The 14,034-nt window shown below is 42.5% G+C and overlaps 1 protein-coding gene and 1 long non-coding RNA gene across 5 annotated transcripts in view; one reads left to right on the top strand and one right to left on the bottom strand.

Annotated features, from left to right (window-relative positions):
• The window catches only part of SLC7A14 (solute carrier family 7 member 14), a 125,424-nt gene that overhangs the window by 54,740 nt on the left and 56,650 nt on the right, over positions 1–14,034 (bottom strand). Inside the window, exon 2 of the mRNA XM_003831924.6 lies at positions 11,631–12,086. Within this exon, the coding sequence (XP_003831972.1) occupies positions 11,631–11,934 (304 nt within the window). The 5' untranslated portion in view covers positions 11,935–12,086. The remainder of the gene's footprint in view (positions 1–11,630; positions 12,087–14,034) is intronic.
• Positions 1–14,034, top strand: part of LOC112439286 (uncharacterized) — a 167,822-nt gene that overhangs the window by 47,394 nt on the left and 106,394 nt on the right. Inside the window, exon 4 of one of the 4 annotated variants that reach the window (XR_004670831.2) lies at positions 697–11,635. The exons of the other annotated variants lie outside the window; for them this stretch is intronic. This is a non-coding gene — a long non-coding RNA (uncharacterized LOC112439286). Of the gene's footprint in view, positions 1–696; positions 11,636–14,034 lie in introns of those variants that run through there. 4 annotated transcript variants of the gene reach the window in all.

The following is a 14,034-nucleotide window of genomic DNA, read 5'->3' on the forward strand; positions in this document are numbered from 1 at the left end:
GTGGCTCATGCCTGTAATCCCAGCACTTTGGGAGGCCGAGGCAGGTGGATCACCTGAGGTCAGGAGTTCTAGACCAGCCTGGCCAACATGGCGTAACCCCATCTCTACTAAAAATACAAAAATTATCCCTGCATGGTGGTATGTGCCTCTAATCCTAGCTACCCAGGAGGCTGAGGCAGGAGAATCACTGGAACCTGGGAGGCAGAGGCTGCAGTAAGCTGAGATCATGCCACAGCGCTCCATCCTGGGTGACAGAGTGAGACTCTGTCCCCCCCCCACCAAAAAAAATGTATATGTATATATATATTATGGATATGGAAAGGATGTAATGTATAAAAGGGCGAGGCTGCTCACTAGCCTGGGGCCTATATCACTTTCCAGGTGTCCTAAAGCTGAAGGATCCATATCTTGGCACACCTCTAACTTTCAGCAACCTGTTTGGAAAGCTCTAGGGTTAAATGTATTTCCCAAGTCATACAAGGAGAAAATGACAAAGCAGGGCTTGAACTGAGGCAGTTCAGCTACAGGGACTAATTGCACCTGGCTCCCAGATGCGAGCTGGGGTTAGGACATGTGTTGGGTTCGTGGGGGGAGTTGAGACAATAGGCCCTTCTTTACAAATCTTTCCCCTCTCTGGGTTGTTTTTCATGCAAACTAATGAGACAGGCAATCTAATTCAAACTCTTCATTTTTCAGAGGAGGAAACCGAGATCAGGACATGTGAATGACTTGCCTGAGGGCCCTGGACTGCTGAGGGTGAGAGCTGGAATCAGACCTCAGGTGTCCCGACTTCTGACGCAGGCCTGATTGTCTCTTGCAGCACTCACAATTATTTCACGTGTGCACGTCTTGTTTCTTCATATTGATATCAAGCCCTTTGTCTCAGAGTTCTTTCCCATGTTCTGCAGCATCTCCTGCTATGCTGGGCCCAGAGAAGGTGGTCAGTCCCTCCCACAGCCATGCTAGCTGCTCATGGCATGCACTGTCCACACTACTAGGTGCTGCAGAAGATGTAAAAGAAGCCCAGGTTTTCCTGGCTTTGCTGGAGGAAACTCATTATCACCATCAGCAATTTAAGAAACTTGCAAATTTGTATTAAAATGTGCTCACCTTCTCTGAATTGGTAACTGACATCCTTCCTACAGGGCTGTCAATTGATCCCTATATAGAAGAGCTACATGAACTTTACAACACCTTTCTCCTCACTGCTGACAGGTGACAGAAAGATGCTGAGCTTACAAGTCATCTTCATGACCTGACTTAGAGAAGTTTTGATCTGGAAAAGTGCTCTGCTAGTCAATAGGGTGAGGTACAGGGTCTTTTGAAACCCCAATAAAAGTGAGCATTCCTTGATTCATTTGGTTCTCTTTGGTGAGTTTTTAAATTTAGGGGTGGGCCGGGCACAGTGGCTCACAGCTGTAATCCCAGTACTTTGGGAGGCTGAGGCAGGAGGATAGCTCGAGGTCAGGAGTTTGAGACCAGCCTGAGTAACACAGCGACACCTGTCTCTACAAAAAAAAAAATAATAATAATAATAATAATAAAATAAAATAAATAAATAAAGAAGAAGAAAGAAAATTAGTTGAGTGTGGTGATGCACACCTGTAGTCTCAGCTGCTGAGGAGGGTGAATTGGGAGGATCACTCGAGCCCAGGAGTTTGAGGCTGCAGGGAGCCATGATCATGCCACTGCACTTCAGCTTGGAGGACAGAGTGAAATCCTATCTCAAACATAAATAAATAAATAATAAATTTGGAAGTTTGTGTCTGTATGAAGCAGCATGGGGGTCATGGTCTCTGGAAGCAGGCTGAATCATATTTAGACCCAGCCTTCGCCACTGACCACCCTGTGGCTCTGGACAAGTCACCTAACCTCTTTGACCCTGAGTTTTGTCATCTGCAAAATGAGTATGATAATGGCATTTATTTTGTAGGGTTTTTTGGGATTATGCAAATGGTTTTCAGCTAGTGTGAGGCACAGCAAAACTGCTCAAGTTTAGTTTTATGATGAATCATAAAATGGGGACATTAATATCCACATGATAGGAAGATTGAGAGAATTAAATGAGATAATGTATGCACAGTGCCTGCTGCACAGTATTTGCCTAATAACAATAAAACTGATAGTAATAATAATATGAACTAACATTTATCATGTGCTTGCTAAATTATATCTTAGAGACTTTATAAGCATCAGGAGTGGCTGCATCATTATTATGATTTTGACATATGGCTATGTATTGGGACATTTGAGACAGCTAGTCTTTCAGAGATTTGAGGACTGGCATGCATTTGTTCATCTTTGCATTTTCTTCCTGTCCTCACAATATTCTGCCTCTTCCACTCCCCAGTGTTGTTAACAGCAGTTTCCAGAGGTGTTTCAGGGAACAAACAAATGCAAGCTGTGGAATGAATGACTAATCCTAGATCACGGAGGAGTTGCAAAGGACCAACCCTCCTGTTTCACCTCTCAAGGCTGTCTTCAATTTGAGGAGGGAAAATCATTTATTGTTCTGAAAGATAAAACAAGGGAACCTGTCAGACTATCTATATAGACTGAGTCTTTAGAAATCTTTCTTTGATCATGAAACTCAAACCCAAGATGAATACTGGAATGGGGAGCCTATGTTTGAGCTTTGCAAGAACCAGCCCAGGAGGAGGTTGGGAACCTGTGGAGAGACATCTGCTCAACAGGGCTCTGCTCTCTGCTCTCTTACCTCCTCCCTAGGGATTCCATTACCATGAGCTTGCCTGATGATGGATCACGAGGTGCCAAAGATCAAATGAGGATGGCAGGAAACACAAATTATAAACCCTAATGCCAAATCATAAACTAAGGGTGCCGAGAAAAATACTGCTCAGTGTGATGACCCTTCATTGCCTTTTAGACCCAATCAATGGGAACTGATCACAATTTATTAATTCACATCTAATGAGAAAGATTTTCTGGCTACAAAGATCTCAGAGATAGCTCGCTGAAATGGCAGAGCATGAGCTTTGGAATCCTACAGTCATAGATTTGAGTTCTGGCACAGCACTAAATAACTGTGGGACTTTCAGGAAGCTCCTTTAACCTCGGACTCTGGTTCGTCATCTGTAGAGCAGAACTAAAGTCATCCCTCCCTCCACAGGTTTGATGAAGATGGGAAGGAGGTGCTATATGAAAGCACCTTCCATGGTGTGCTACACGCAAAGATGAGATCTAGACCCCTTGTGGTGTTCTGTGGTGGTCTTCTTTGCTAGAGTTTTCTGATTCTACTTTCACTTTCTGGCACCAGAACTGTGTTGTAAAATCTATTATTTTAATGACATTGTTTCAATAGTTTCTCTATTATATGTCTTTTCTTGGCTAGAAAGAGCCTTTCTTGCCCTCCCTCCTTGTCCCTCATCTACTCACGCCCAAATTCTCTTCATCCTAAGCTTCCTTTTGGCCTTTCAGGGACTAGGACTTCATATCTCCTGTATGTTTTGTGCAATATGTGCATAACAGCTTCCCCGCCTCCATTCTCTTTCCACTGTATTACTAAAGTACATATCTGGTCATGTTACTGAACTTCTCAGTGCCTAGAGAATGATACCTAACCTTCCCGGCATGGCCTCCAAATCCCTCCTTTGAGAACCTTCTTTGTTTAGTGGATTATCTCAATAAATTATTTTGGTTGGGGAAAGATATTCTTTGGAGAGTGACCAGGATGAACTTGGAGGGTGATGAAGAAATAACTGCTTGGTAGGATATGGACAGAGTTTTAGAGCTTAAAAATGAGCAGAGCAGAAGGTGAGGTTATGGGAGAAAGGCTGCCCATCCATGGGGCTAAAAGCTGGTGCCAAGAAGAAGAGAGGGTTGGTGGATGTTCCCTAAAGGCAGAGAGAATTGGAGTGTCCTATATTCAAGTGTGAGCTTGCTGTTTGCTGGGATTGACTGTACTATATCTCCCATCTCTGGTCCAAACTTTCCATAAAAGTCTATGGCACACACAATCTTGCATTACTGATGCTTTTTTGAGATGAGTTTGATAATGATGATAAAGAAAGGGGACAGCAGGTAGGAGGTAAAATGCAAAGTGGAAACAGAGACTCTGTAGAAGCAGAGACTTAGAGCCAGAATAGTGAAGTGGAAGGTCAGCTTCACAACTCCCTAGATTTACTGAGGGAGACCTTAGATCTTCCCATTGTAAATTGGGAATCAGAACCAATTTTATTTAAATATTGCAGAAAAAATTGACCTCAGCAAACTGGAAGGCTTCAGGGTTTTGCATGCCTTAGAGATGTGGCAGTGACAGCCAGCTTTTCCTTTCCTTCCTATCAACAGAATTCTGTAATTCTGGAGTTGGCAATATACCCAGTTAGAGGACTATACTTCTCAGACTCAATGGCTGTGGCCAGATGTCCAAGTTTAGGCCAATGTCAGTGGGAGAAATGGGGAAGGACTTATAAGAAAGATTCTTAAAAAGAGGACAGAAAGGGGCCAGGCGCAGTGGCTCATGCCTGTAATCCCAACACTTAGGGAGGTCAAGGCGGGCAGATCACCTAAGTCAGGAGTTTGAGACCAGCCTGGCCAACATGATGAAACCCCGTCTCTACTAAAAATACAAAAATTAGCCAGGCATAGTGGTGGGTGCCTGTAATCCCAGCTACTCATGAGGCTGAGGCAGGAGAATCGCTTGAACTGGGGAGGTGTAGGTTGCAGTGAGCCAAGATCGTGCCACTGCACTCCAGCCTGGGCAGCGGAGCAAGACTCTGTCTCAAAAATGAAACAAACAAACAAAAAAAGGGGACTGAAAGGTAAGGAATCACCTGCCCCAACTTTCCATTTTTCTTTCTGCCTTCTGGAACTCAGACATACTGACTGGAGCTTCAGCAGCCGTCTTTGGTCTTGAGTCATCTTGCAATGGAAGCCAAATGTCTGACTGGCACAGCAGAAAAATAAAGGGGCCTCTGTCCCTACGTCTGAGAGGCCACAAGAGAAGCCTCTCTCCAGGTTTCTTGTACACAGGACAGAAATGAAATTCTCCCTTATTTTGTTGTTTTGTTGTCTGCAATTGAATGTAATGTAATCTGTTAATACAGTAGCAGAGTAGCAGAATGATTAAAAAGTGAGCTCTGGAGTCAGACTGCTTTCACTCCATCCCTTATGCTGTCACCTCTTAAGCAGGAGCCTTAAGCAAAGGAGCCAAAGCTTTCAGAATCCTCTGTTTTCTCATCTGTAATATGCAGTAAGTGTAACACCACTTGTCACATATGGTTTTTGTGAAGATTAAGTAAAATAATGGTTTATACACTTAGAACTCTTTTGGTACAAAGTAGGTACTCAATAAGTGGTAGTTGCCACTACGACCATTACATTGTTATGACTATTATTGCCGTAGTCACTTATCAGATTTAGCATTCATCTCCATCAGTGAGCAATGGGACCCAATAGCAATGGGTCCTTTGGAAATAGAGAAGAGGCAATTTCTTGCCTATTTTTGGTACTGCCCCAGGACTGATACATGGTAGGAACCCAATACATTTTTACTGAACCTTATCTTATTAGATTTTTGCCAAATGTTTCTTATGAGTAGATGACAAAAATTGTAAGTATTGGGTACCAGGGAAAGGACTGACGCTGTGTATGCATACTGTTGTTGAATCCTTACCAAAAACATTTGAGAAACGGGCTTGAAGGGTTATTATAGACAGTGTATGAACTTAGGAGTGATTCAGACCTATATTCTGTTTGAGGAGCAATTTTAATAATGTTAAAAGAGGACTGGATATAAATTTAGAAAAAAAGTTGAATCTGCCTCTCTTCCACTACTCAAATAAGAGCCTCTTGGGGCTTTGAATGGCTGGATGTCACTGGCACGATGGCTTTGCTTTGTTTCATCCATAGCCAACTACATTAGAGAACCTCTGTAAACCATCCTGCCTCCACCCTTCAGTCTCTCCAAAAGGCTGTAGGTGGGAACCACGATGAAAAGAAACCTATTTCCTCTATCTAGTTTATACAATCTGCAATATACAAAAGGGCTTTTAGGTTTGGCATGGCTATGGGGTCTGGTTGTGGCCTACTGAGCTATTGAAGAGTAGATAAGACCTTTTGGACAAAGCACAAGCTGCTTCCTCTGATAAGTTTTCTTCCACCTGTGACAGGGCAGTGGGCAATTATAACGTTGGGGCGGGACTAGTGGGAGGAGCTTGGCAAGTTGCTATAACTTCCCAGCTTGACAAATTGTAAAGAAAATAGATTGCTCTGTGAGTCAGATTTGTTTCATGTTATAAGCTGGTTTGCATAGCATGGGGAATGGTGCGGCAAGGCCAAAAACTCTCTTAAGATTGTGCTGTCCAAATAGTTTCCATTATGTTGGTGCAAAAGTAATTAGAATTAGAATTCCCTGGGGAACTTTAAAAATTCCAATCCCTGGACCAATTGAATTAGAAACTCTGGAGGTGGTGCCTGGGCATCAGTATTTTTAAAAAGAGATAAACAGAAATTGAAAGACACGCCACAAACTGGAGAAAGTATTTGCAAAAATACATACCTAATATAGGACTTGTCTCCAGAATATATAAGGAATGCTTAAAAGTTATTAATAAGAAAATAAAGAACCCAATTACAAAATGGGCAAAAGGGCTAGGCATGGGCTCATGCCTGTAAGCCCAGCACTTTGGGAGGCCAAGGCAGGCAGATCACGAGGTCAGGAGTTCGAGACCAGCCTGGCCAATGTGGTAAAACCCTGTCTCAACTAAAAATACAAAAATTAGCCATGTATGATGTCATGCACCTGTAGTCCCAGCTACTCGGGAGGCTGAGGCAGAAGAATCGCTTGAACCCGGGAGGTGGAGGTTGTGGTAAGCCGAGATCGTGCCATTGCACACCAGCCTGGGAGACAGAGCAAGACTCCATCTCAAAAAAAAAAAAAAGAAAAAGGAGGGGGGGGGCAAAAGATTTAAATAGACACTTTACCAAGGAGAGCACATGGATGACAAATAAACTCATAGAAAGATGTCCAACATCATTAGTAATTAGCGTAATGCAAATTAAAACCACATTGAAACATTGCTATATACCTTTTAAAATGGCAAAACAAACAAACAAAAAACAAAACAACCATGAAAAACCACACCTAACAATTCTGAGTGCTGGCAAAGAACTGGAACTTTCACATATTCCTGTGCAAGTCAAATATAATACAGCTACTTTGGAAAAAAGCTTGGCTGTTTATTATAAAGTTGAGCATTCACTTACCATATAAACTAACAACTTCACTCCTAAGTACTTAGTTGAGAAACCACAACTTGTGTTTATATAAAAACCTACATGTAAATACTTGCAGTGAGTTTATTTACATTGGCCAAAGACTGGAAACAACCCAGTTGTCCTCCAACTGGTAAAAGGATAAACAAATGGTGGTAGAGCCATACAATGGGATACTACTCAGCAAGAAAATGGAACAACCTTCTGATACACACAACAACATGAATGAATTTCAAATGCATCTTACTAAGCAAAAGAAAGTAAACTTAAAAGGTTATATACTGAATGATTCTATTTACATAATGTTCTGGAAAGGGCAAACCGATAGGGACTGAAAACAAATCAGTGGTTGCCAGGGGCTGGGAGTGGGAGGAGGGATTAACTACAAAGAGGCAGCCTGGAGAAATTATTTTGGAGGTGATGGAGCTCTTCTGCATCTTGATTGTGGTGAAGCTTACACGATTATATGTGTTTACTAAAGCTCATAGAAGTGTATATAAAAAAGGATGCATTTTATGATATGTAATTATAACTCAATAAAACTGAACTCCAAAATCCATTTTTCATTATTACAGAAAAAAAATTCCCAAGTGATTTAAACCCATAGCCAGGGCTGAGAGTTGTTGACATTATCTCTCAACCTATCTATCAACAGATTTGAATGTGGGTTCTGTCATTTAAACTTCGGTTTACACATTTTCCACGTACGTGAAATTGGAGATAATAAAACCTACTTTAAAGAGATAAAGAGTTTTAAGGGCCACACTCTCTGGAAAGCACCTAATTTAGGGTTTGGCACAAAATAATAATAACCACTTATTTAGTGCTATGTGCTCGGCAATGTACCAGGCAATTAATATGCATCTCCTTTAGTCTTGACAACAATCCTTTGAAGTAGGTATTATTATTTTTAAAGTGGAGAAACCGATGTTCAGAGAAATTATGGAACTTACTCAAGGTCTCACAGCTAGTCAGTGGCTGAACCAGGTTTCAAGTCTAAACTGAATGTTATTGATTGCTATACTACTTCTGAAATCTTTATTTCAAACATACCACTCTATCATTTCCATCACTTCCTAGCTTTCTATCTAACTTTCCCAGTATTTTAATTGCAATGATATCTTGACCTGATTGACAATTCCAATTTCTACCGATTCCACCACTTTTCATGAGTCATCGTCACTCTTGTGTTTTCACTTCCCTTCTTATTCAGCCTAGATTATGTGATTCAGCACAGTTTAGTCTTCCTTTGAAAATACTCTTAACCCCATTACTTTTTTCTCCCTCTGCTTGGAAAAAGTTAAATCTAAGTTAATCTCAACTTTCTCTTTACTTCATTCTTGCAACTAAGCAGCAATTATTGCTGGAGATAAATGTGCAGTTGTGGAGACTGGACTCACCCTCAGATGAGCCAGGTTTTAATTAAGACCAGAAGGAGAAAAGGACCGTGTATTTAAAAGGATGAAGATATAGGGGAGTTTGATTATTGTTGTATGGAGAAGCAGTGAGAAGTTTTGCCAAAGGTGAAGCGATATGGGGATGATGATGTGAAAGTGGAAAGAAGACACTGGAGCAGCACTTCCTTTAGTTTAGTGACCAACAATCATAAGTGTGAGAAGCCTGCTTGAAGAAACCTGCTATAAATATGCTAACATTGGCATAAGTTATGATATTTTGGTCCTGGCCTGACTAGGGGCTCTGGGAGGATTCCAAATGGCCTCAGTGGCTAGATAAGTCAGTCATACAGTATAGAGAAGTGTATATGGATGGGGCCATATGTGGAGAGGAGGAATCCTGTTTTGGGGAGAGGTAGGGTTTTTTCTTCTTGTGCTTGGTGCTGTGGTGAAGGCCTCAATTACTGGGCAGGACCAGGGTCTTTAGTGGAGGTGGGCTAGTGATGTGCTGGTAAAGGTTTAACAACTAACTCTCTGAACAATGGTAACAACAACAAACACATAGGCCCTCCATAGCTGATGCCAAGTTAACAGCATGACATCATTGAATGTAAAGCTGGAAAGAGGTATGCACCATCAGTACTCTTGGCAGCTGGTGTGAGCTGGCTCCAGCATAACACAGGCTGGGCCAATCTCAGGCTCTCCATGTGAGCAGTGGAAAAGTCTGGATTATATACTGCCCATGAGCACTGTGATGGGGGTAGGTGGCAGGCTCTGGTTTCCAGATGTAATGTATCCTGTGAAGAATAAGACACAGGTAATTCATTCACAAAAATCACTGTGGTCTGGGAGACTGGGTCAAAATAGGATGAGATCTATTGAAAACTGTGTAGTCTTCATTAATCTGATGCACTGGCCCTGTGCCTTCTGTGGAACCCTTTGGGTATATGGCTGCCTTTTGTCCTACTATCAACATTCTGTTCCACATGATAACATGTTTAGATCTAGAAACTCATGGTGAGTCAATTTCTCTGTCAAAAAAGTTTGGAGGTAATTGCTATCACATTAATAGAATTGCAAGTATTCCCAAAATTCATCCATGTGAGTAATTTATTTTCATCAATAGGAGAGAAAACTCCTCAATTCTGAAGAAACCTCAACTATTAGTGTATTAGTGCTTATGAGAGGATGACTTCAGGAGAAGGGGATAAATGGTAAAACCAACAGGAAAGAGAAGACATGACAGGAGGTTAATAAACTCAGCTTATTTTCCTTATCAAATTAAAGAGACGTTAAATACAAACCAGCACACTTTCTGGCTGCATGCTTGTAGTCTGTCTTTGTGTCCTATGTGAGCACTATTTGTTCTACATGTATGATATTAATGTAATGCTTTTCTTATGATGGCACGCATTGGTACACAGAATTCCCAGTATAAGTTAGAATTCCCACTTCTCCTGAAATATTCGAAGAGACCAAGACATTCGCTGTCAGTACATGGGTTGGCCCACATGATCTGCCACCCTAAAACCCAGAAAAGCCTCATGCTTTTGCAAAAAGCCGGAGGTTTTCCTTTCTCAAGTTGTCCATTGGCCTACTCCAGCAATTCTGGGAAGATATCGTAGACTGCTACTCAAGAGGAAAGGAAGGAAGAGGAAAAGGCAATAGGAGAGCCATTTTTACAAAGTATCGGCATGTGAGTCCTGGCACCTTATTTTTAAAAATGAGTTTTATGATTCTTTCTCAAGGGGAGACAAGGAGCTGCTAGTGGACCTGTCTCTGTGGACTATAAATCTGTGGAGGTGTTTGTGGCAGATGGCGCATTGTGATTCTCACAAGGGCTTTAAATCTCCTGGCCTGGCTTCCTTCTCCTTGGGGGCTCGATGCCAGTTTGAGGTTTATCAAATCCCAATCATATCAGATTTACTGACTTGTCATTTTGCTGCTCTGCCTATCTTTATTATTTATGTCTTAGCTGTATCCTTCCACTGTCCCTCAAGAGGATTGACCTATCTTCCGGTGTAAAGGAGAGTTAAAATAAAAACAGAGCCATTAGAACATGACAGGGAATGAGAAGCTGGGAGGTGTATGAGAACCGGAATAATTCTCTGTATTGAAAAAATAGGCCGGGAGCGGACGTTCACGCGTGTTATCTCAGCACTTTCCGCGGCCGAGGCGGGCGGATCACCTCAGCCTCCCAAAGTGTGGGGTCAGGAGTACGACAGCAGCCTGGCCAACATGGTGAAACCCTGTCCCTACTACAAGTACAAAAATTAGCCAGGCGTTGTGATACGCACCTTTAATCCCAGCTACTCAGGAGGCTGAGGCTAAGGCAGAAGAAGCGCTTGAACCCGGGAGGTGGAGGTTGCAGTGAGCCGAGATCGCGCTATTGCACTCCAGTCTGGGCGACAGAGCAAGACTCTGTTTAAAAAAAAAAAACCCAGAAAACAAACAACAACAACAAAAAAGAAGGCCAGGCGCGGTGGCTCATGCCTGTAATTCCAGCACTTTGGAAGGCCGAGGCAGGTGGATTAGTTGAGGTCAGGAGTTTGAGACCAGTCTGGCCAAAATGGTGAAACCCCGTCTCTACTAAAAATACAAAAATTAGCCGGGCGTGGTGGCGGGCGCCTATAATCCCAGCTACTCAGAAGGCTGAAGCAGGAGAATTGCTTGAACCAAGGAGGTGGAGGTTTCAGTGAGCTGAGATCATGCCACTGCACTCCAGCCTGGGCAACAGAGCAAGACTCCATCTCAAAAAAAAAAAAAAAAAAGAAAGAAAGAAAAGAAAAAGAAAAAAAAAAAAAAAAAAAAGGAAGCTACTATAATTAAGTCAAAACCTGGCCCTAACCTCCCTGGCAGTCAAGGCAAAAAAGAGCATGATGATCCACTTTTCTGCCACTTCATACATCTCACCACTAAATACTCCGGAGAAAGGGGATGAACAGTGACCAGGCTGGTAAGCACACTTTCCACAGCACTTCCCTGCATGGAGACACTTACCTGATAATATGGATGCGACGGCTGCAATGATGAAGGACACAATGACACCAGGTCCTGCCATTTCCTTGGCCACCAGGCCAGAGACCACATACATGCCAGTGCCCACACAGCTGCCAACGCCAAGAGAGATGAGGTCCACTGTGGTGAGTACCTGGGCTAGCTTAGTTCCATGTGCCGTGGTGGCCCCAGTTCCCTCTAGCATGGACTCCACTGGTTTGGTGCGTAGGATCCTGGAGTGCATTGCATACCAGGCAGCTCCCCACTGCACCCGCCGGGGGTCCAGCGAGGTGAAGAAGCCACTCATCTTGAGCGATAGGGGATGCAGTGAAGGTCAGCTGATGGAAGGGGGCTACAAAGCCTTAGTGGATGGTTCTGGAACTCATCTAGTGAACAGGGATCTCCCTTTTAGGAAAGGTCCAGAGGGACCCAGTGCAGCCTTCTCCTGGGCATGAATGTCTGCAGGAAAAACACAAGAAAGCAGAAGATGAGACCGAGTGAGAAACAAACCTTGACTTGCGGGGATGGTTGGAGGTTAATGTCCTGAACTGGTAGAACTGGTCTACCCGTGTGCTCATAACACGGAAAGGTTCCATGGTTCCACTCTCCTTGCTCTTCTCTCCAGTCCTAAAGGACTGCCGGCACGTGCACTGTGTTGCACAGTCATCCTGATGAGGATGGTCTGAGTTAGAGCTCTGCCACTTACTGCTCTGTGGTCTTGGGTAAGCCATGTCTGTGTTTCAGTCTCAGCTGTCCAATGGGACAATAAAGTCTCTCTCCTAGTGTTGATGTGAAGATTAGATGAGTGACGTCCGTAAGGAGCTTAAGAAAATGCCTGGCGTATGGAAAGTGCTCATCCATCTCAACTCTAACTGCCTCTTACTTTGCCAATACTTGGTCTGTGATTCTTGGGCATATTTTGAGGGAACATGATATCTACATGTTTTTTAACATAAAAATGTAAAATTAGATCCATGAGTCTTAAGAGGGGCCATGCCACCCCATGGGTTATTTTGGCACTTGGCTCCCAAATGAAATAAAAAATGTTTTGGGAATTTTTTTTTACTCTCAAACATTGGAATGGTGGGGAATACTCCTGGCATCTGGGGGGAACCTGAGATGTGAGATGTGTAGGATGTTGTCACACAACTTTTAGATATTTTGCTTGACTTTCCTGTAGATAAAAATCCTGGTGATGATGATCTGAGCCTGTCAACTCACTCTCTTTCACATATAAACTCATAGGATATTTTGGATAGCCTTAATATACAAGTAAATTGAATTTTCCAGGAATACAACTATAGAATAAATCAAAGGAAGATTATAATGTATTTAGTTTGGAACTTAAGAGGAGTTGTTTGCCCTTTCAGAAAACCAAGGACCCCATGGGAATGCCACCCGTGGTATTGCATTTCTCATGCTGCACGCTGGATCAGCCTGCCATCTGGAACTGGCACGTTTGCGGTGATTTTTCACATAGTGCAAGCATTTGACACCGTCATTTGGATATGCCTGGGTATTTACACACTGAAATATGTTGTATATAGGTAGATGATCAATAATTTCACTTCAGGATACTAAAAGGAGGTATGACAAAGTATTTATTATAAAAAGGGGTGTTGGATCTGATAGAATTAAGAACTACAGTGTTAGGTAATTTCTAAAGTTTAGTAAATTAGGAACTGCAAATATATGAAGTTACATTCTTTGGAAGCCAGAAGCTGGAGAAAATTTATAAAAACTGTATAAAATTTATAAAACTCATAAATGTATAGAATTTTTGAAGTATAGCCAGACGTTGATTCCAAATACTGTACTGACAAACTCAGGACATTTATATAATCAGTAAGTACCTGCCTACCTCATCTTCTCATAGTATTAATGAATACTAAGCACTTAATGTAGCACTTGTCTGCTTCTAAAGGCTTTCAAACACTAATTAGAAGAATCAGGTGAAATGTGGCTGTTTGGTTCACAGGTTTGGGTGACAGCCTTTCTGGTTTAATTTTTTCCTAGCTTTGACAGTGTGGCTTCGTGCTGTGTTTTTATTCTTGACAACACCTTAGATATCACTATAGTTGGATAACACGCCAGAGAGATTTAACAGGCTAGAGTGTCTGCATTCCTCCCTTCCACATCCCCTTCCTCCTCTCCTCTTTCTTCTTCTAAAGATTTTCGTATTGGCAAGAAAATATACCATATGTTTACCGAGAAGGCCGCTAGAACAACTGCTTTGGTTGAGGTCTTGTGGGGACATGAATCCACGTGTCTATTTATTTCCACTCAGCCAGCATATAAGGAACACCTGTTATGTGCCAAGCATGGCGTGAGGCTTGTAGATGCAAAGACATAGTCCCTGCTCCCATGGAGCTTGCAGCCTGGGATGAGAGATAGTGGATGCCCAAAT

Source organism: Pan paniscus, chromosome 2, assembly GCF_029289425.2.
Source record: "Pan paniscus chromosome 2, NHGRI_mPanPan1-v2.0_pri, whole genome shotgun sequence".
In the NCBI taxonomy this organism is placed as follows: domain Eukaryota; kingdom Metazoa; phylum Chordata; class Mammalia; order Primates; family Hominidae; genus Pan; species Pan paniscus.